General features: G+C 40.7%; 2 protein-coding genes across 2 annotated transcripts; both read left to right on the top strand.

Moving 5' to 3' along the window:
* The first annotated feature begins 8,182 nt into the window (after positions 1-8,182).
* LOC148886556 (actin-binding protein WASF3-like) lies at positions 8,183-14,243 on the top strand. Its single transcript, XM_089016892.1, has 9 exons — positions 8,183-8,349; positions 9,423-9,585; positions 10,144-10,278; positions 10,357-10,510; positions 11,449-11,566; positions 11,664-11,848; positions 13,117-13,290; positions 13,422-13,708; positions 13,787-14,243. Exons 2-9 carry the CDS (start codon positions 9,453-9,455, stop codon positions 13,942-13,944), a joined length of 1,344 nt encoding a protein of 447 aa, XP_088873018.1. The 5' UTR covers positions 8,183-8,349; positions 9,423-9,452; the 3' UTR covers positions 13,945-14,243.
* A 697-nt stretch (positions 14,244-14,940) lies between these two features.
* On the top strand, positions 14,941-22,663 carry LOC148886555 (V-type proton ATPase catalytic subunit A-like). The gene is given in 16 exon segments (XM_089017297.1): positions 14,941-15,098; positions 15,495-15,592; positions 15,747-15,875; positions 16,044-16,258; positions 16,325-16,462; positions 16,553-16,704; positions 16,786-16,948; positions 17,034-17,142; positions 17,214-17,308; positions 17,311-17,338; positions 17,426-17,540; positions 17,619-17,682; positions 19,388-19,591; positions 19,693-19,787; positions 20,991-21,162; positions 21,272-22,663. Coding segments are annotated over 15 exon segments (1,854 nt in total). The 5' UTR covers positions 14,941-15,098; positions 15,495-15,510; the 3' UTR covers positions 21,365-22,663.
* Positions 22,664-23,575: the final 912 nt, after the last annotated feature.

The raw sequence follows: 23,575 nt of genomic DNA, 5'->3' as shown, positions 1-23,575 counted from the left end.
ACCAAATCTCCACACAAGGGGCGCCGCAGTCTCATGCCTGGGATTGTTTTGCGGCCACAATGTCGAATTGTTCTCGCCGGCTCTTTTACTTATTTGATTCAAATCAAAATGGATGCAACTAAATGTGTCAAAGATGCTCAAGGAGAAAGTTTCTCCCCCTGCAGAAGAGAAGCAACGGCAGTGGCATTCCTTCAGAGCGGAGGCTATTCATGTTAACTTTGCGGCTTGTTTGAGCGCGGGCAGCTGTTTAAGGAGTCGCCACACCCCGCCCGCTATTCATCGCCGTTGTCTTGCATATGAACAGCGCGCGCAGAGTTGTTAAAAATCTTAATTAAGACTCTTAATTCTCCACGCTGTCGCCCGAGCCGGGCTGTGGGCTCACGTGAAATGCCGCTTTATAGTTTTGCCAGTACTTTATATGTCACCTTTATTATATTTTGACACAAAGAAATCCAAAATACCAATTAGTCTTTTAACCCTTTACATGGATAGCGTTAACTATCATGGAACGCCTATAATAATAATAATAATACATTTCATTTATTAGCGACTTTCAAAACTCTCAAGGACACTTTACGGTCACAGGATTTTTTTTTCTGCGGGTGAGCAGCGGCAGCCACACGCGCCAGTGTTCACTCAACCTGGAAGTAACAAAGTTTAAAAAAACTAAAATAACAATACATTTACTTTCTCAGCGCCACAAGTACACGTTATCAGATTACAGGGTGCATGAAAGGGTGAAAAAAATCTGTTTAAGGGAGTTAAATAAAAAAAAAAACTTTCTCCACTCAGTAAGCAGACATGGTCATGACTTTTAACTCATTCACTGCAATGTGCAAAATTGTGTGCCAGGGTTTTTGTCATTTTCACTTTTCAGGAACACAAAATATTCCGTGTTAGGACTACATCAACATTCAATGCAGCGTAAGAAACATGAGAAATGAAAAGAGTTAATTCCTAAGTGATATGAGTCTGGAGTTATATGAGCTTGAAATGAGGGTGGTTGTCCAAAATACAATGAAATACGTACATATTGGTTTATATAGCGCTTTAACAAGAGTTGAAGCTGGAATAAAGCACTGACTTGCAAAAAAGGGACTCTCTTCTTTCATCAGAAAAAAAGTTAATTCTTAAATTATATGGGTCTGGAGGTGTCTGAGCTTGAAATGGGGGTGGCTGTACAAAAGGCAAATGCCGCCTCTTCATGGAAGGTAAAAAAACATTGCCAGAGGTCTGATCAACGCTTTATCGGCACCCTCCGGACAAAAAACCAAAACCTGAACAAATTCGGGAATGGCGCTCCACGTCCTATTTTCAATTCCCGAATAAATCATTCCGTTATGCAACTATTTCAGTTCGCATTCAACTATAAATGTTTTTTTTTTTCATCCTGCCAACAATATTTGGCGACAAGCCTCACAAACAAGAATCCCCACATCAATCATCAGCCCTTGTTTATATTACCACTTATTTCAACTACACCCCACCCCCGAAAAAAACCCACAAAATAACAAGTCCGTCAATATCAAGATGATTTGTGAATGTCATCTTGCGACTTTGCAAGCGCTCCCCACATGAGCGGTGGCAAAGGGCATGTGATCCTCCTCCGCGTGCAAAAGCGGCCCTAAGACGACTCGAGTCGAAAATGAGCGTGGCGCGTGTTAAACAGGCGAGGCCCCCACCGCCACTGCCCCCCTCCTCCCCTGTGACACTGACGTTTGACAAGATGATGGCTGCTGGCAATCAAAATCATCTCAGCGAGCTGTTAAGATGGAGTTTTGGGATGTAAACAAAAAGAGGGATTTCCACAAAAGGTGTGAGGATGGGTAGGTAGGATAAAGAAGGGAGATGCTTTTTTACACGCGTGTAAACATGTACATGTCTCATGTTAAACAAGCGGTGAAGCATTTGTTGAAAATGATCGCGTTCTTTCCCGTGCGACATAGCACCAAGTTGACCTCAGTCTTTCCTTCGTGACAAAAGGTGCCACTGACTGCAAGTTTGGGCATCATGGCGAACATGCCAAGGAGTTGCCCCCCTTCAACCTGTACCCCCACAACCCCCCCGCCCACTCAAGAACCATTTGGACCACAGGCAATGGGTTAATCACATTAGAGGCCCAGAGTTGAGATGGGAAGTAGACAGTACCGTGACAGGCGGGGTAGCACTGGCACGACTAATCCCGTTAGAGCGAGGAAAAAGGGGGACGCCATCGCGCCTGCGAGGCTGAGAAAGAGAAAAAACATTTTCCCAGGAATGAGTTCACCTGTATGGTAACTGGGAGAAAGTTGGCCTGTTGATGCCTATTAGTTGAAACAATCCTACTTGGCACGACCAAATGGGGTTTTTTTCTCCTTCACGCTGGGCATCATTTTGTCTATGCTTGGAAAGGGGGCCGCGGAGGGGCGGGGGGACAACAAACCAAAACAAAAAAACAATCAGTAGCAGACAGTGGCGTTGCGTGAGATCCTCTTTCATGGCGCGGTAAAAACAGTCTCTTTCAACTCCGTGCCATCAGCACCCCCAAATATTGAGAAGATGGAGGGCAGACAGGGAGGGGGGGGGGGTAAGAAAGCCAGGGCTTACTTCATCTTCCATTGTAAGTGCACCCGAGTTCAACCTTAATGTAAACCTTAGCAGGCAGGATATGAATAGGATGCTCTCTATAAAAAAAAAAATATATCCTGCTGGGTAATCTCGGCAGATGGCCGCAACGACGGACACGACGAGCCATCGCGGGACTAAAAAAAATGAGGGGAATGTCCGATCAGCCGCCGCTCGTCAGCCTGGGAGATACGGACGGAATCAAGATTCCTCACTCCCTTTTGGAAAGGCTGGGAACCCGAGCCGTCACTTTGGATCCATCACGTTTCTTCTTAATCACGCTCGCCATTTTTTTGCCCTATTTTTTTCCGCGTCGGCTTCTTTTGTTGTGGGGATTAAACCAAGTGGTAAAACAGTGATTTAATGATCTTTCCATGGCTATGTGCACCGCTTAAACATTCGGAGAGTCACCCCCCCCCCACCCCCACCCCCAGTTAATGCAGCTCAGCAACTGTGAAGGCTTTTCACGCGGTATTAAGCGGCGCCTGATTATTTTTTTTCCCGCTGCTGTGTGATGTGTGGTGCGTCGCTATGGGAAAATTCAACGTTCCGTTTTTTTTTTTTGTTTTGAGGCTCATTGTAGACAAGACAAGAAGACAAAAGTAGCGTAATTACATCATGGTAGCGGCAAAAGAAGAACGGACTCGTCGGCGTTTGAAATACATTTAGGAAATAAGACTCAGGTCAAGAACTTTCATAAGGTCTTCTTAACTCAGTCACTGCCAGACGATGTGCAAAAATGTGTCCACTCCATTGCCAGGGTTTTTGTCATTGTCACTCCAATTCCAGGATCCACAGAATATTGAGTTTTAGGATTACATAAACATTCAATATAGCGCCTTAGACGAAGAGTAAGTCCTAAGTTTTATGGGGTTATATGAGCTTGAAAGGAGGGCGGCAGTCCAAAATACAATACAATACATACTGTGTCTCTGTGTTGTCATATTATTTGTTGTTTAGTTTTTTTGTCATTTTGACTTCAAGATGGCGCCGCGAGAGTGGCTGCCTTTCCAGCAGCTCCTGTATTTTGTTTTTCGACTTATTTCTTTCCTTTCCTCTTCCTTTCATAACTTTTCTGCTGTGAAATGTAAATTTCTACAAAGCGAAACAAGTAAAGGTAAATCCAATCCATATTGATTTATATAGCGCTTTAACAACAGCTGAAGCTAGAAAAAAGCGCTAAAATGGGGAAAAAAGGGAAATGCTGCCCCTTGTGGAAAAGAAAAAAAACATTGCCAGATGCCATTTCCAGCGTTTTATCGGCATCCAAGCATGGAAAAAAAAAAAAAAAAAAAAACAAGTTCAGGAATTGCGCTTTACGTCATATTTTCAAATCCGGAATACATTTGTGAATGGCAGTGAATGAGTTAAAGGTGTTTAACTCACGAACACCCAAATCGGAATTTTCTATTTACTTTTGTGAGTGATCAAACCAACTTGAACAGAAAATGAATTTGTTTTGGAAACTATAAAGTAGCAGTACTACTTACCTGCCAAAAGTTTGTTTGGACTTGAATAAAACAATGTTATCCAATACAAAGGCTAAAATGCAGCGAGTTTTTGTGTAATTTCAGCACCTTTGTCTCGTTACTGAACATCACATTGAATTCACACTGACTAGAGGTATTCCTCTGGTTGCTTTAGAACATGTACAACGTGGAATGAACAAAATATTTGATGATAATAATAATCATAATAAAATTTATTTATAAGCGCCTTTCACAGTTCATCACGATTTTCAAAGTGGTCATGATGTTGTGGCGGGTCAAGAGTTTAGGAACAGAAATATTTTTTTCTTACTTTCCATTTCCCACTGAGTGGACGTGGCCGTCATGGCGATGAAACTCCATCGCCTTGCAGTATTCACACAACTGGCCATCGAACCTAACAAAGATTTCCAAATGTATATTAGTACCCACATATACTCTTTGGTTTAACTCATGATCATGAAATAGCCCATAAAACTCAATTTATACATACATAAGAAATATTAGACTCCTCTGATCAATCCATGCAGGAAAACACCAGTGGTTATTTACGTGTCATGCCATAAAAGTCCACCAGACGGCAGTATGTTGAAAATATGAATCCAAGGCCTGAAAGTCCACATTGGCTGGCAAACACTTTTTAGCATATATTTATCATATTCTTCATACGCAAGTACAATACAATACATCCTAATTCATATAGCGCTTTCACAACAGCTGCAACAAAGCGCCTCACATAATAGTCAACTCAAAGCAAAATAATAAACACAACAGGAACATAAATGTTAGTGAAAGCTCTCTTGCACGAATGCAATTAATGACATTGATTAGAACCAGGAAATACAAAAGTAGAACACATGAATGTTTGGTCTGGGGTGCAATCGGCGACAAAGATGATAATAGGAGGGTGATAATATTAGGGTTAATACGACTGATCTGGAGATTACTGAACCATCAAAAACACAGTAGATAGATCCAGCTTTGTGTTTGCTTTCAACATTTAGCTTGTAGTCGACGTGCACATTCCACTATGACGTCGCTGATCCACTGGCGAAAAGGACGCTTTGATCGTCTCCATGTAACAAAGAGGGTACAGTGCTTAAGAATGAATGACTCTCTGTGTCTTTGTGTTGTTATATTGTCTTTGTTTTGTCATGTCAAAGTCAGTCAGCTTTATTGTCAAATATGCTAATATATAATATGCTAATATGCATGACATACAGCACAGATGAAATTACTGTCCTCTCGGACCCACCATTCAAGGCACTTATGACTTTAACAAACATTAAACAACATTGTTATTTGTTATTTAGTTTTTTTTGTTCTTTTGACTTCAGGATGGCGCCGCAGAGTGGCGGCCTTTCCAGCATCTCATGGATTTTGCTTTTCTTTCTTTCTTTTCCTCTTCCTTTCATCAATTTGTTGCTGCGAAATGTAAATTTCTCCACTGCGAGACGAATAAAGGTAAATCCAGTCCATTCAATATAAATCAATGTATTGTATTGTATGTATGAATGTTAACTTTTTCCTTTGATACATGCCCACTTCATTTTTTTTTGTAATTAGAATGTTAAAATCATCACAAGAATTCAAGTATGTTACATAGCTCACTGCATCTGCCCTGGATTAATAGTGAAAGGAAACACTCAGTACTGTATTTGATTTGAAAGCATCACTTCAGCACAAGCGCGCGCCCACGTACACACACGTACACAGCACTCGTTTATCACAGATGGCATCATCTGGATTGTGGGAGGGCGCAGTGTAACCTAGATATTCGGGGGGGCTTAAATCTTTATAAGTAGCACACCGTCACTCTTCACCCTACGAACTGCTTATTCTATAAATATTGTTTAATCCGACATTTAAAGGACAACCGACAAGTTGTGTCCATAATTTGTAAAATCGTATGTTACACCGAGACAACTATTAGATATTCGCTGACAAAAATTCCAAGGTGAAAAATCAATCAATTTCCAACGGAGCTCTGGCCCCATATTCTGCATTTTCTGTGACGCTACACATCAGTCTTGATACCTCAAAAAAACCCAGAAGACCTTCTTTAATCGATTGCAAACATTTATACTTTCCTCTTCAGAACTATTTGAATCTATATTCATAAGTGGATGCGTAACAAGAAAGCATATTCTCCGAATCTGAAACCATTGTTTTGATACTCGAGCAATGCAAGATGACTTTCTGAAAATGCCCAATTCGCAGCTCAATTTTTTTGCAGATTTTGGACACTTTGTCATTTTTATTTGTGTTCTGCATTTGACTAAAAATATCAGCCTGCGTGTTTTGGGTATTTTAGATGCTATAAAACGTTTTTCTGATGTCAGGAAACAAAAAAGTGATGTCGGTTGTCCTTTAAGGATGTTTGTTCACATTTTACCTTGTTTTTTTTAATCATTCACTGCCGGACAATGCAAAAAATGTGTCCACTCCAGTGCCAGGGTTTTTGTCATTGTCACTTGAATTCCAGGACCCATAGATATGGAGTTTTAGGACTACATGAACATGGAATTCAGCGTAAGAAACCTTAGAATCTCTATTTTCATCAGATTAAAATTCCTAAATTATATGGGCCTGGAGTTTTTTGAGCTTGAAATGGGGACCACTGTACAAAATACAATACATATTGATTTATATAACGCGTTAACAACAGCTGAAGCTGTAACAAAACGCTAACATGGACAAAAGGCAAATGCTGCCCCCTCGTGAAAGGGGAAAAAACATTGCCAGAGGTCTGACCAGCGCTTTTAATGACCAAGGCTTCATTGTGTGCACACAGTGAAAGTCTTCACTGTAACACCTCAATCACACTTTATCGTATACTACAGAAATGTTGTCGATCACGTTTCAAATAGAGTGGAATAATCGCGTGTATGATTTAAAAAATGGCAACAAAAAGTAAAAATTACAAATTTCATAAAGTACATCATCATTACACATTATACAAAGCAATGACCGTCCAAAAGATCATCATTTCTATAATATTCTATTTTCTGGTCACACAGTTTTAACATGTGACAAAACAGCGTTTTTATTTTTGACCTTTAGAACAATGGAATGCACACTCCTAAATTATTCAAAATCAAATTATGAGGACTGTAGTTGAATTTTATTTTGCTATATTCTACTTCAGGTAACTTATTTTTACACTTAAAATGTTATAAATACATTTCATGACAGGACTCAGGAATTTTCTATTGTATATTCTTTCCATTTGTTTTGTCAACACATGCCCCCATTAAAAAGCCTTTTTTTTCTTGGTGATTGATTCCATGTTTACGTCATGTCACATAGGGATCATCCATTGACGAAAAGAGATTATTTCACATATCCTGTCCCAATATAGCGCTCTAACAACAGCTGAAGCTGTAACAAAGCGCTTAACATGGACAACTATCATATACAGGAAATAAAGCAGTCACAAAGATAGTAGAAAACTAAGATCAAATCTGAATCATGCTGACCCAAATGCTAAAGAGTACTAGTGAGTTTTGAGACGGGTTTTAAAGATGGCCAGCGAGGGGGCTTGCCGAATGTTCAATGGCAGTTCATTCCAGAAAGTGGGACCAACAACGGAAAAGGCTCGACCCCCCCCTGAGCCTCGGTTGTTTTTGGCACATTTAATAATGGCTGGTCAGCAGACCTGAGGAGCCGGGAAGTTATGTAGAGGTGGATGAGGCCATTTAAAGATTTGAAAACAAATAAGATTTGGAAAATAACTACAATGTATAGGGAGCCAGTGAAGGGATGTCAGAGTAGGAGTTATGTGCTCCCTCTTAATTTTTCTGTGTGGATTGAGTTCATTAGGTGGCAAATACAATGTGGCGTTTGAGAGGGAAAACACAGCTGTGAATATTCACCAATGGTCCAAAAATGTTAATTTATACTGATGAAGTCCCTCACACGTTGCCCGATAGGTGTACAATCTTAATTGGGCTCTGGAGGACGGCAAGGGGGGCACACGGGATGTCAGAGGTCTACCACGGCACTGAGGGATTGGTCGATCCAGTAAATCTGCTGAGTAAATCCCTCACGTTGTGATTTAGACTGAGGGGTCATGTTGTCACTGTGCATTCCGTCGAGCACAAATGTTTCCAGAAGCTACCTGAGCACACGACAACATCGACGATTTTGGAATTAAATCAAAGTGTGTTTGTTGTTGTTTTTTCTTAAGATATTCGGAATCGACGGTTCGCGTCTTTCGGAAAAAAAAAGAATGGACGCTATTTTTACAACAACGTAGGTAAGTACCTGTTTGTTATGTTCTCTTATTATATAACGATTATCTATTTCTCTCTCTATATCCATTTATCTCTCCCACATTTATATTTTCGCGTAGATAATGTTTTGTGAAGAGTAATGGAAAAGGTTACCTGTTGTGTTTGGGAGGTGTACGGTTATTTTCCAACAACGCCTTACAGCACCTGAACACAAATTGATTGATTTGTTCGAACACGCAGTGAATTATGGGTCACAGTAACAAAACATAAATAAAATAACAGTAACAATAAATAAATACATAAATTTACATACATACAGTACATACATACAGACAGACAAAATGAAAGACTGATAAAAGTTTTGAATTGTGCGTACAAGAATTCTTTACAACAAAAAATCTATGTATGGCCCTAAACTTGTCTAAATTCGACCACGTTCAGTCGATTGTTGTGGTTTAGAGGTCATCAATTTTAGTTATATGTAACATACAATGTACATCGACAATAAATATAATTGTGTCATCAATTTAACTCACACGTGTGCACATTGTCTTTTGCAACAGGTTATTGATGACTGTTATTTTTTGTGTGGTACGAATATTGAATCGTATTGTCATATGAGTGTTTTGGTTTCAAAATATGTGACTTGATCGTCACTTATTGGGGAGTTTCCTTTACCTCATTTCAGTAATCAGTGTCCTCCATCTTCAGAGGTTTGATTCGCATGTTTGTTTTGGCCAAGCTTTTACGTTGGATGCCCTTTCTGACACAACGCTCTGGATTGTGTCTACAGAATAAGCATTTGTATCAACTTAATAAAGATGATGTTCAATAAAAGGCCGCCCCAAACACAAAATGGTCATAAGCACATCAACATTCAAATAAAGTAAAACTACTCACCATTTGATGGCAATGCTCTGATCTTACCGTGAAATGGGCTCTGAGTGAAACAACAGCGATGAAAACATGAAATGGTATAACCCGGTCTTTGTATGTCAATGTATGATTTAGCCTCTAACACTGGGAGTAGTTTTACTGTTAGATTTGGAGTTGTGTGTTGATCACCAAACACAAATATCATCTTGTCTGCCCACAGGTCGCCATAGATGGAATATGAGAAGGAGTGATGCCTTTAGTCCGGAGAACCATTGAACCTCGGCATCTGTGCCAAGGTGCAGTGCCCGACAGGATTGATAGTGAGCTGGAATGTGTGAACAACAACACCTTGTCAGCCATCATCCGTCAGCTCAGTAGTCTAAGTAAGATCCTGTGATTTTCATGGACTGGTGCATGCTTAGATCCAATGTGTCATTTTACACACCCTTCCCTCCTACAAAACGAATTTTATGCTTGTCCATGTCAAACACAACAAATTGCTGCACTGTGATATTCAGTGAGAAATAAATAAATATGAGGTTATTTTTGGAAACAAATTTACTCTCTGACATCTGTCTTGTAGCTTCTGGCACGCATACACATAGACATGCTCAATGTGTGTGTGTCATGGGATTTAGTCCAGTTATGAGGGGTTTGACCGCTAAAAAGGAGAATGGGTGGGGTGGCAACACAAAGCCCCGTCTAATAACATGTAATAATCTCTGCCATTCTTAATGTTTGTTTGGCAACGTATCACGTGGCGCTCACATAATCCAAACAGATTAATTGGATTTAGAAAAACACACAAACACTCGCCGAAATGCTCGGTCAGTGTAGACTAAAACAACCGAAATGGGATAAAATAGCATTGAACCTATGTTCAAACGTGTTTGCATAGTTAGTCATTCATAATTTGACACATTTTTTCCATAAACTGGCAGGTAAACATGCCGAAAATGTATTTGGTGATCTCTTCAATGAAGCCAACACATTTTATGTGCGTGCAAACTCACTCCAAGACCGCATTGACCGCTTGGCCATTAAGGTCACTCAGCTGGACTCCAGTGTGGAAGAAGGTCAGTTCTACAAACAACAAAAATGTTAAAAAAAAAAAAAAAAATCATATTTTTAAAATTTGTTATACGGTTTTATAGTCTCTCTTCAGGCCATAAACTTGAGGAAAGCGTTCAAAAGCTCGACTACTCAGGACCAGCAGGTGTTGTCTAAAAGCAGCACGCCGAGCTCAGTGACGGATATGTACGACAGTAGCGACCAGCCACCTCCGCTTCGGGACCTCAGCGCTTTTCGGTATGTCACCTTATAGGTCCAAAAATATCTTGTTTATGAAGAATAAGCCATTTTATTTGTTTACAGTATATAGGGCAGTATACTATATCGCGACAGGCAGAATAATTACCATATTTTCCGGTGTATAAGGCGCACTCAAAAGCCTCGTTTGTCTTCAAAAGATGACCCAGTGCCTTATATGTAGGTGCGCCTTATATGTGAAGTAATATTGAGCCACAACAGCTCTCGCAACTACTCTCAACTGCCACCGACTCCATTTCCCCATGGAGAAATAGTGCGTAACCCTCTACTGTACAACTACATCTACCTCAACGGTAGCGCTTTATAATATAGTGTACCTTATATTTAGAAAACATTCATTCATTGAAGATGCGCCTTATAGTCCGGTGCACCTTATACTGTATGTTAAGGCAATTCGCTATACGAACACATTTTAAACATCTTTTCTATTTCCTTTCGCATCATTTTGTTTTTCTTGGACTTCCTGTCATGTGACATCCTGCCCGCCTTTACATGACGTCACGTCCTATCCGTCTTTATATGACATCACATCCTGTCCGTCTTTATAAAAGCTCTCCCAACACGCCCCATCTCTCTCTCTCTCTCTGGCCCTCCTCAACCGACCTGACAATGTCTGTGCTGTCTACAAGATTAAAATAATCTTTTTTGTGCAACACCTTGGTTCCTGCTGATTTTACTACCATCTTCTAACACCGTGAAGAGCCATGAACCAGAGGGAAGGATCATTTTTTAAGCCATCACTGTATATTAAAAAAAATGAAAATACACCATTTATTGTGGGTGTGCCTTATACTCCAGTGCGCTTTATACATCGGAAAATACGGTAAATACTTTTCCACTAAAGGGTAGAAGGTGTAAATAATTCCTGTATCAGTCTAAACATAATATGTTGTTCCTTTTTTTTATTTTGTTAACAGAGATGATGGTAGTGACGCTATGAGATTCTATTCCGACCCGTCCTACTTTTTTGACCTGTGGAAGGAGAAAATGCTGCAGGACACGGAGGAGAAGAGAAAAGAAAGGAGGAGGCAGAGGGTAAACCCATAAATACTTCTCCTCTCTGAAAAACAACAAATATGGCTGAAACGTACTTAACAGATGTCAATGTCAATCACCTTGTTGACGAATTCAGGAGCAGAAGCGATGCGTGGAAAACAGCACCCTCCAACGCCAGGTGAAGAAAGTGAGGAAGGCTCGAAATCGCAGACAAGAATGGAACATGATGGCTTTCGACAAAGAGCTGCGACCGGATCATCGCCACCCTCAAACGCTTCGTCGAGGAGCGTCTTCCGAGGGCTCGCTCTCCCCAGAGGGCAGGTTTGTGATCGAGGAGACCATTTTTTTTGTGTGACCACAAAATTCCTGTTTATCTCAAATACAGAGGCAAAAGTTGTCCAATTAGCCTTTAGCATCAAGACTGTAACCGCATATTTTAGTTATCATTGACACTGTGAAGATATTTGTCTGGATTAGCCTTTCTTAGTCTCACAGTGGAGAAATTTACATTCCACAGCAGCAAAAGTGATGAAAGTAAGAGGAAAGGAAGAAGTAGAAAAACAAAATACAGGACCTGCTGTAAAGGCAGCCAATTTTGCGGCGCTATCTTGACGTCAAAAGAACAAACAAACAAAAACAAAGATAGTCATTCAATCTTAAGCACTTTCTGCATCCTCTTTGTTTAATAATAATAATAATAATAATAATAATAATAATACGAGGAGGTGGTGTAAAACTAGTTTTTTCTTCCACTTCCTGCTTGGCATCAAGGCTTGATTTCTGAACATTAATGATCCTCAAGAAATTCTTTTAAAAATGTTTTTTTTAACCATAATAAAAACGTTTTTTACTTCAAAATGGCGCCGCAAGTGTGGCTGCATTTCCAGCAGCCCCTGTATTTTGTTTTTCAACTTCTTTCTTTCTTTTCCTCTTCCTTTCATAACTTTGCTGCTGTGAAATGTAAATTTCTCCACTGAGAGACGAATAAAGGTACATCCAATCCAATATAAATAAGGAGTATTGTATTGTATTGTATTGTCTGACTATATACACACTCACATTTGCGGCGTGAGTTCGTGTTACTTCCGGGTTGAGCTCACCCGCAGAAAACCCGTGACTGTAGTGTCCTTGACAGTCTTGAAAGGTGCTTAGAAATAAAATGTATTATTTATTATTATTACTATTATTATTATTATTATTAGACATTTAATTTATAAGCGGCTTTCAAAATTCAACAGAATACTTTTGTTTTGAATCTAAATAATAATAATAATAATACATTTCATTTAAAAGCGCCTTTCAAAACTCTCAAGGTCACTTTACAGTCACAGGATAGGTTTTTCTGTGGGTGAGCAGTGGCAGCTAAATGAAGCAGTTGTAGATGAAAGAGGAGAGTGAACAAACCGTCCTTTTCACCAGTGGATAAGGGACGTCATGATAAAATGTACAATTTTGCACATGTCTGGCAGTGAATGAGTGCATAAACCGTTGGCTCACTGTCCCAATTGTGGCCATGATAGCCAACTTCCACATTCGTAAAGCAACAAACCACAAATCCTGTCTTGCTTTCATTTTTTTTTTTCCAATAGGCCTGAACTTCCGGACTATCCTACCCCACCCGCCGCGCCAGCCCACAGTGGTTCTAACTTTATCAAGTCGCACGGGAACATGCAGCCTCCCCCCGCATCAGCAGAGCATGAATACCACAGCATTGACGTCAATTATACTACGGTCGAAGCGGCGGCCGCAGAGAAGATAAACAGGTCGATAGGGGCACCTGCAAATTACAATAATGTTTGGATGTCATGTTATGTAATCAGAAATCAGAAAAAAAATGATTATTTTCTGTTTAGAAAAATAATACGCAATCCTTTTCCTCTTCATTGCCAACCAGCTGTGCTCACCTTCCACCTACCCAAGGCCCACCCATCCCGTCAGCCATTGGTTTCACCCCCGCAGCAGCTCATAATGGAGATACAACGTATGTCGGTCCAAGTTACCCACTTCCACCGGTCCCTCCTCCAGGCCCTTGCGTGGTAGTTCCTCCACCAGGTCCCCCGCCGCCGCCTCTCCCTCCACAAGCTGTCCCATCACACCTTTCAGGACCGAGTGGAAGAATCCTACCTGAAATGAAACCAGTGAGAGATGTGAGGAGCAATCTGTTGTCTGCAATCCGTATGGGTGAGTATACATGTGCTTCCATGTATATGACATTTACATTTGGTGATGTCATTCTGACATTTTGCTGGTGGTCCGTAGGCATCCAGCTGAAAAAAGTGCAAGAGCAGCAGGAGCTGCAGAGCAAGCGCGACCCAGTCGGGAATGACGTGGCCACCATCTTGTCACGGCGCATTGCGGTGGAGTACACAGACTCCGATGACGACTCGGAACTGGATGACAATGAATGGTCGGACTGACTTGAGTGTGCTTTCATTTTACATTCCAAAGACTATTCGGAGCGTATTTATGAATGATAATATGATATCATGTTCTCACCTCTTAACATCAAAACAGCAATGAAAACATGAAATCGCTGGGAGAAATAATGATCTTAATTTAAAAAATGTCCATGTATAGGATTGTACTCCATCAGTTTTTTTTCTATATAATTTATTGTCTTATGTCTATATTTATTCATATTATTGTATTATTTAAAAAATGCACCATCAGTCTCCCTAACTTTACCTGCATCTATGTATCTTTAATGTAAATTTCTCCACTGATCCCTCCCATCCCATCCCATTTTTTTTTATTGTATATCTTCTTCCTTGTTCCTTACACTAATGCGCTTTGTTACAGCTTCAGCTGTTGTTAAAGCGCTACATCAATCATTATGTATTGTATTGTACTAAAGAAAAAAGTAAAGTGAATTGAAGTACAACCCTACTGTCAAATAAAGTTGTCCTATATTGCAGTGTGGGTTGGAATTATCATCACTTAAGATCCATAAAGGAATTGCTTTATATGCAAGAGTAAAAACGTTTATTTTTATTACATGTCAGATTTTATTGAGTGGTATTCGAGCCAATCATCCTTGGTCTTTTGAATGATATGGAAAGGCAGTACAGTATACAAATCATAGCTATTATTATTATTATTGTCACTATTGCCGTGAAATGCACGTGAACATAGTACAGTGTAAACAGTGAAAGTGCCAAAATATAGTATCCCGTTTAAATGTTTAGTTAGAATCGCGGCTCCATTTTATCATTAAAGAATTAATGATAATTCTTTTCGTAGTTCGTTGAGGTGAAACTACCAATTGTGTCCATTAGATGTCAGTAGCGTGCTTAGTAGAACTGCATCGACCAATGACATGGAAACTGTGGCGCTTCCACCGCCATGTTGGTTCCAAGAGGGTACAGATACTACAGAAGGTAACGGACCGAGCCACAATGGCGTCATTTTTTTTTTCAGTTTCTTCACAGTCTTGTACAGGGCAGGTGATTAGCATAAACTAAGCTTCTCCGGCCAATACGCGAGTGACAAACCTGGATAACTGTACCTGGATTACTGTAATTCTCTGCAAGGTGTGACATTACTAGTGACATAGCTGACTTTTGAGCAAATCGTAAGTATCACCCGTGATCCGTTTTATCGCATCGATGACAGTTTTTCGTGTTTAAGACGAGGATGATGACGTTAGCATGTCGTTGCAAGCCAGTCACCTGACTTGTACCCGTACACGAATCGGCCATACTTCGACTAACTATGACATCAAAAACACTTGATACCGAACTTGGAATGAAAAGCGCCACAAACAAAATAGCAGTTTTAGTCGTAATAGCGCTACTGACAGTTTAGCAGCTCCATCTGTGTTCGCCACTGACCCCTGTGCTGTCATTCATACTGCGGCATTGGGTCATGTGCGCTGGCCTGTTATTGACATTCGAGATGTTTAAGTCGCTACACTTGTTTAGATCCCCTGACAGTGTGTTTGTAACGTATATCTCAATGGCTCTTTTAGAAAAGGAACTGTCAACATGGATACCTCCAAACTTCCAAAAATCCAGGATGCGGAGAGAGAAAGCCAGTTTGGATATGTCCATGGAGTTTCGGGACCAGGTGTGGTTTGGTCATCTTTTGGATATAGAAGGAAAACAAAGAATCTAATTTCAATATTCCTTTCGTGTGATTATTGTTTGTTATTCAAAAATTTTAAATACAGTACTTGGCCATTGTGTTTTCTCATAAATATTTGTTCTCTTTTTTTTTCTAGTGGTGACAGCTACAGCTATGGCTGGAGCCGCCATGTACGAGCTAGTCCGTGTTGGACACAGTGAGCTGGTGGGAGAGATCATCCGTTTAGAAGGAGACATGGCCACCATCCAGGTCTATGAGGAGACTTGTATCCTGTTTATACTCTATACCCCCTTGAGTCAAACACTTGGCAAGCCATGCTCATTAGATGTTACCAAAACTATCACCTTTATATTTCTTATAAGTCAAATATTAATTTGATATATATTGTCATCTGGTTTAGTAGTTAGTTACTTTCCTTGACTGTGCATCACAGCTGGCGTATCGGTAGGTGACCCAGTTCTTCGGACAGGCAAACCCCTCTCTGTGGAGTTGGGACCAGGAGTGATGGGCTCCATCTTTGACGGCATCCAGCGACCACTGAAAGACATCAATGACCTCACACAAAGCATCTACATCCCAAGAGGAGTGAACATCGGCGCCTTGAATAGAGACCTCAAATGGGAGTTTACTCCGAGCCAAAGTCTTCGGGTATGGTGTTAGGTGGGCGTTGATAGAATGAAAGCATAGAATTACTGACATGCTTCATGCTTGTAGGTTGGCAGTCACATCACAGGCGGCGATATCTACGGCATGGTGTTTGAGAACTCCCTAATACAGCACAAACTGATGCTTCCGCCTCGCAGCAGAGGCACGGTCACTTATGTGGCACCGCCCGGAAACTATGACGTCTCCGTAAGTCTTTTTTCCCCCTTTAAGTTATTTTTGCATTTCATTGGAAATTAGCTACGGTGTTTTTTTTTCCCCTATCACTGATGCGTTCAGGATGTGGTTCTTGAACTGGATTTTGAAGGCATCAAGGAGAAGTTCACCATGGTGCAGGTTTGGCCGGTGCGGCAGGTCCGCCCGGTCACAGAAAAACTGCCTGCCAATCATCCTCTGCTCACCGGTCAGAGAGTCTTGGATGCGCTTTTCCCGTGAGGCTTTCTCTACATCAGGGAAACATTTAGCTTTTTTTTGTTAGCATGTCAAGCTAATGTGCCTCTTGCACATTACAGCTGCGTGCAAGGCGGCACCACAGCTATACCAGGTGCCTTTGGTTGCGGAAAGACCGTCATCTCCCAGTCTTTATCCAAATACTCCAACAGTGATGTCATCATCTACGTTGGCTGTGGAGAACGTGGGAATGAAATGTCAGAGGTTCTCCGAGATTTCCCAGAGGTTAGTGAGAGAGCGTTATGATTGAATTCAAATTAATTTGTAACTCAAGCCATCACAGTATTTGTACTGATTCCCCCCTGAATAGCTCACAATGGAAGTCGGCGGTAAAATCGAGAGCATCATGAAGCGAACGGCACTTGTTGCCAACACATCTAACATGCCTGTGGCTGCCAGAGAAGCTTCGATCTATACAGGTAGCAACATAAAATTACCATGTCCACGACTGACCTCGGTGCTTATGTTCATTTCTCGATCACTTGGGCAGGAATCACACTGTCGGAATACTTCAGGGACATGGGTTACAACGTGAGCATGATGGCTGACTCGACGTCGCGATGGGCCGAAGCTCTGAGAGAAATTTCTCTGGCCGATTAGCCGAAATGCCCGCCGGTGAGTTCGCGCTATATGTGACAAACACAGACAAAAGAGGAGATGTACTTTTGTGAGTGGGAGACTTGTGTGTCATCGTGCATGTAGACAGCGGATACCCAGCCTACCTGGGCGCCAGGCTCGCCTCCTTCTACGAGCGGGCGGGACGCGTCAAGTGTCTGGGGAATCCCGAACGAGAAGGCAGTGTCAGCATCGTAGGAGCGTAAGTTGGCGTTCATTTTGACAAGATGCGAATACATCTTATGTGACATCTGATTAATTATTGGCTTGACTTTTCTAGTGTGTCACCCCCTGGTGGAGACTTCTCAGACCCCGTCACATCAGCTACATTGGGCATAGTCCAGGCAAGTGGTAGCTAGTTGTTCACTTTGCATTTACAGTAATCCCTCGTTTTTCACTGTTAATGCGGACCGGGACCACCTGCGATAGACGAAAAACAGCGATGTAGCGAACCCTGCATCTATTGGTAAATTTATGTGTATTAGTACAAAAAATATGTTTATAAGGCCAAATTTAGTGGAACGCAGTACTAAACATGCATAAAGAAGCGCAGTAAATGTAGTACAGTACAAAACTCTAATGCAATAAAGTAAACAGTCCACTATCAACATACAGTATATAAAGTATAATATTTACAGATACAGACGCTCCCCGACTTACGAACGAGATACGTGCCGAACGGTTGTTCGTAAGGTGAATTCGTACAGCATATAGAGTATAATATTTACAGGTACAGACGCTCCTCAACTTACGAACGAGATACGTTCCGAACGGTCGTTCATAAGGTGAATTCGTTCATAAATTGCTTCAGTACTATATTTTGTATGGAATGTATGTTTAAGGCTTATAACGGTCGTTCGTAAGGTGAATTTGTTTATAAGTTTCTTCAGTAATATATTTTGTATGCAATGTATGTTTAAGGCTTATATAAGTAACCTGTATTTGTTTGTACTGAAAAATAAACATTTAATAAAATATATGCTATATAAGGATATGTACAACTGGAGAGAATACTACATATGTTACTACAAAAATTTTCGGAATTACCATTGGTCGTAACTCAAATGTTCGTAAGTAGGGAAGCGTCTGTACGCTACTCGTCCTTGTTGATGTAATGCACCATTTAATAAAATATATGCTATATAACGATATCTACATGTACAACTGGAGAGAATACTACATATGTTACTACAAAAATGTTTGTATTTACCATTGGTCGTAACTCAAATAATAATAATAATAAGTTTCATTTATAAGCGCCTTTCAAAACTTTCAAGATCACTTTACAGTCACAGGATGAAGTTTTTCTGTGAGTGAGCAGCGGCGGGCACACGCGCCAGCGTTCACTCAACCCGGAAGTCAATAGACAGAAAGCTCGCCAGCCAGCTAGTAGATAGCTAATAGATAGTCAACAACCAGGAATAACTCAAGTAGAGGGAAAAGCTAGCTTGGTAGCTAATAGCCAGTTAATAGTCAGATAGTGAGATAGCTAGCTAGTAGTCGGTTTACGGATGTGTATCAAAACGTTCTATCAGATAGCAAGCCACCTATATTATAGCTAAATGTTCGTAAGTAGGGAAGCGTGTATACACCACTCGTCTTTGTTGATGTAATGCACCATTTAATAAAATACAGTAAAGTCTCGTTATATCGATATTCAAGGGAGTCCGAAAAAATATCGATATAACCGGGACTATCGATATATCCGACCCTGTTTGCATGTAATTTTCTCCGTGCGTGCATAGAAATAGTATCGATATAACCGGGACTATCGATATATCCGATATCGATATAACGAGACTTTACTGTATATACTATATAACGATACACAATGGATGTACAACTGAAGAGAATACTGCATATGTTACGACAAAAATGTTCGGATTTACTGTTGTTCGTAACTCAGATAAAGTATTTTTTTAGGTTTGAGAAAAAAAAATGCAATGCATAAAGGGCCGCGATAATCAAACCGCGAAGTAGCAAGGGATTACTGTACTCACAAGACGCAGTTCTCGCAGATATCACTAACTTGCATTTGCACCCTTGCAGGTGTTCTGGGGGCTGGATAAGAAATTGGCTCAGAGGAAACATTTCCCATCTGTGAACTGGCTGATTAGCTACAGCAAGTACACTCGGGCATTGGATGAATACTACGATAAACACTTCCCTGAGTTTGTGCCTCTTCGGACGAAAGCCAAGGAGATTCTCCAGGAGGAGGAAGATCTGGCTGAGATTGTGCAGCTTGTAGGAAAGGTGAGAAGAAACACAAAGAAATCCTAATTATTTTAATCAACCAATTTTGCAAAAAATATGCATGTGATGCCGAAAAATTACTCACGCCATCTTGTCTTCAGGCTTCTCTGGCCGAGACCGACAAGATCACGCTGGAAGTTGCGAAGCTCATTAAAGATGACTTCTTGCAGCAGAACGGTTACACGCCTTACGACAGGTGGAGACAAAAACCTGACATTCAACCTATTAACTCATTCACTGCCAGACGTGTAAAAATGTGTCCACCGCAGTGCCAGGGTTTTTGTCATTGTCACTCGAATTCCAGGATCCACATAATATTGAGTTTTAGGACTACATAAACATTCAATGCAGCGTAAGAAACATTAGACGCTCTTCTTTCATCAGAAAAAAAGTGTTAATTCCTAAATTATATGAGTCTGGAGTTATATGAGCTTGAAATAAACATATTAGCTATCTTGGTAGCTATTGGCTATCTATTAGCTGTTTACCTACCTGGCTATCTATTTGCTATCTAACTAGCTGGCTGGCTACCTAGCTAGCTATCTATTTGCTATCTAGCTGGCTACATAGCTAGGTATCTATTTGTTATCTATTCGCTATCTAACTAGCTAGCTAACTATTAGTTATCTCTTAGCTAGCTAGCTAACTTTCTATCTATTTCAGTTATTCCAGGTTGAGCGAATGCTGGTGCGCGCGGTGTGGCTGCCGCTGCTCACCCACAGAAAAACTTCATCCTGTGACTGTAAAGTGACCTTGAGAGTTTTGAAAGGCGCTAAGAAAAATGTATTATTATCATTATTAAATGGGGGCAGATGTCCAAAATACAATACATATTGATTGACATAGCGCTTTAGCAACAGCTGAAGCCGGAACAAAGCACTAACATGAGAAAAAGGGAAATCTGCTCCCTTTTGGAAGGGAAAAACATTGCCAGAGGCCATGGTCAGCGCTTTATCGGCACCCAAGCAAGAAAAAACGAAACCTGAACTAATTCGGGATTGGCACTCCACGTCATATTTTCAATACCCGAATAAATTCCCGAATTTGTTCGGGTTTTGGTTTTTCTTGCGTGGGTGCTAATAAAAGCGCTGGTCAGACCTCTGGAAATGGTTTTCCCTTCCATAAGGGCAGCATTTGCCATTTGTACGGCCGCACCCATTTGAAGCTCAGATAACTCCAGACCCATATCATTTAGGAATTAACTCTTTATGATGAATGAAGATGCATCGAATGTTTATTTGGTCCTAAAACTCAATATTCTGTGGGTCCTGCAATTTGAGTGAAAGTGACAAAAACCCTGGCACCGGACTGGACAGACACACTTTTGCACATCTGGCAGTGAGTGAGTTAAAATGTTGGACTTTATCTCATCTTTACCTCATCCAACCTCCACTAACAGGTTCTGCCCCTTCTACAAAACGGTCGGCATCCTCTCAAACATGATCGCCTTTTACGACATGTCGCGTCACGCCGTCGAGTCCACGGCTCAGAGCGACAACAAAATCACCTGGGCTATGATCAGGGAACACCTGGGAGAGATCTTATACAAGATCAGCTCGATGAAATTTAAGGTGCGGCTCTTTGTATCGACACAGTGGGAAAGAGAAACCATATTTCACAATATTTTACATTCATTAAAATACTTTTTCTCTTCCTCTCTATCAACAATGGACACCTCAGGACCCAGTCAAGGATGGTGAAGCAAAAATAAAAGCAGACTACGCTCAACTGCTGGAAGACATGCAGAATGCATTCCGGACCTTGGAGGAATGAGTTCAACCTCCCCAAACCTCCGAATTACTCAACCCTATGTTTGGTGGTGCAGTCTAGTGCAGATTAAAGGACAACCGACACCATTTTATTGTTTCCTAACTGACATCAGAAAAACGTTTTATAGCATCTAAAATAGCCAAAACGCACAGGCTGATATTTTTAGTCAAATGCAAAACACCAATAAAAATTACTTAAAGTGTCCCAAAACTACTTCAAAATGACCCCGGAAATGGCGAGTTTCAGAATGTCCCGCCCCTTGTTCGTGACGTCACGCCAGGACGTCTTCGCCTTGCTCTAGAATCAAAACGATGACTTCAGATTTGGAGAAGATGCTTTCTTGTTACTCATCCAGTTATGAATATGATTCAAATAGTTCTGAAGAGGAAAGCATAAATGTTTGCAATCGATTAAAGAAGTCCTTCTGCATCATTTTGAGGACTGAAATATAGCGTCCCAGAAAGTGCACAAGATGGCGCCCGTTGGAAATGGGCTGATTTGTCTCCTGGGAATTTGTGTCAACTAGTATCAAATAGTAGTCTTGGTGCAACAAACAATGATTCACCATCGCGTTATTTGTGTGTTTTCCTTCTGATTTCGCCATCAACACAGATCAACAGGAAGTTTTCAGACCAAACAAAGTACCCAAAATGCATTGTGTGTCGCTTTCTCGGTCGGGGGCGTTCCAGACGTGACGTCACGTCAGGCATCGTCATCAACTCGAAAACAAGACTTCCTGAATATTCAGCGCGAGTCTTAAAACGTAAAATATAGCTATATGCAGTGGAATCTATGTAAAATACGCTCAGTAAAAGTCATTTGAAGTGATTTTTAAAATTATGGACACAACTTGTCCAGAGGCGTCGGTTGTCCTTTAAACGATCCTATTTTTGAATGTCACGTAAACTACATTCTGTTTACCTCTCCTGTGTAAGCATTCCATTACGTGCACAATTTTTTACCTTTCATCCTTTTGGTTTACCTCTCCTGTAAAAAGGATCAGTCATTATATATTTATTGATACGCTACGTTTCGGTTCAGAAACAGTCACAGTCCTGCTGCAAAGCGAGGGAATTTACTGGGAACATGACTATAAGGGATGTTGTGGTGTTTTTGGAGGGAAGGCGGTTCTTCCACCTCTTCACCTCCGTAGTCTGATGACAATGTGATTTTTTTGTGGACTATATACTTGATATTATGTGTAAAATGTGAATGAATGAGGGTACTTATTAGGAATTGTGCTGTAGCAAAAAATGTGTGTAAAGTCCAGTGTGTCATGAAATAAAATATGGCAATACGTTCTGTCGAGTTTGATTCATCTGTGGTGACTTTACACCTGCAAAAACAATAATTCAAAAGTGGCGATCTACTTTTTCAGGCTGCTAAAAGTGGAGAAAAGGGAAATAAATCTGCAGAACTGTAACAAGACAGTAGGTGGCACACAAACACTGATTGCTGCTAAATGAAATGACAAGCGTGTGTTTTCGTCAACGCTTACCATGTTCTTGTTCATACGAAGGTGCGGCCCCCAAAAGATAGAGAAATGACACATTTAGCTTTCATTTCACCATGACGTCCCTGATCCACTGGTGAAAAGGACGCTTTGATCCTGTCTTTCATCTAGAACTGCTTCATGCAAAAAAGAGTGAGAAAGTGCTTAAGATTGAATGGCTGTCTTTATGTTGTCATTATTTTGTTCTTTTGACTTCAAGATGGCTGCCTTTCCAGCAGCTCCTGGATTGTTTTTCTATTTCTTCCTTTCCTATCCTCTTCCTTTCATAACTTTGCTGCTGTGAAATGCTTAAGATTGAAGACTGTATGTGGTCTTTTGTGTTGTGTCATATTATTTGTTATTTAGTTTTTTTTGTTTGTTTTTGACTTCAAGATGTCACTGCGAAAGTGACTGCCTTTACAGTGACAGCTCTTGTATTTTGTTTTTCTACTTCTTCCTTTCCTTTCCTCTTATTTTCATCACTTTGCTGCTGTGAAATGAAAATTTCTCCACTGCGAAGCGAATCAAGGCTAATCCAAGGTTTATTTTTTTTAATTTCCTACAAAAAAACCTAGCACTACTTGACCCCGTATATAATAATGAAGACCCAGAAACATTATCCAAAATGTTGCGTTCACAGTTCTGACAAGCATCACCCCATCACTACTTTTACACATACCCAACATCTTTGCGGTGCGCTCATGCTTTCGTCACACGCTGGC

Source organism: Hippocampus bargibanti, linkage group LG16, assembly GCF_051943395.1.
Source record: "Hippocampus bargibanti isolate YZ-2025 linkage group LG16, ASM5194339v1, whole genome shotgun sequence".
In the NCBI taxonomy this organism is placed as follows: domain Eukaryota; kingdom Metazoa; phylum Chordata; class Actinopteri; order Syngnathiformes; family Syngnathidae; genus Hippocampus; species Hippocampus bargibanti.
The sequence above is the reverse complement of the archived record's forward strand: the minus strand, read 5'-3'. Positions and strand labels throughout refer to the sequence as shown.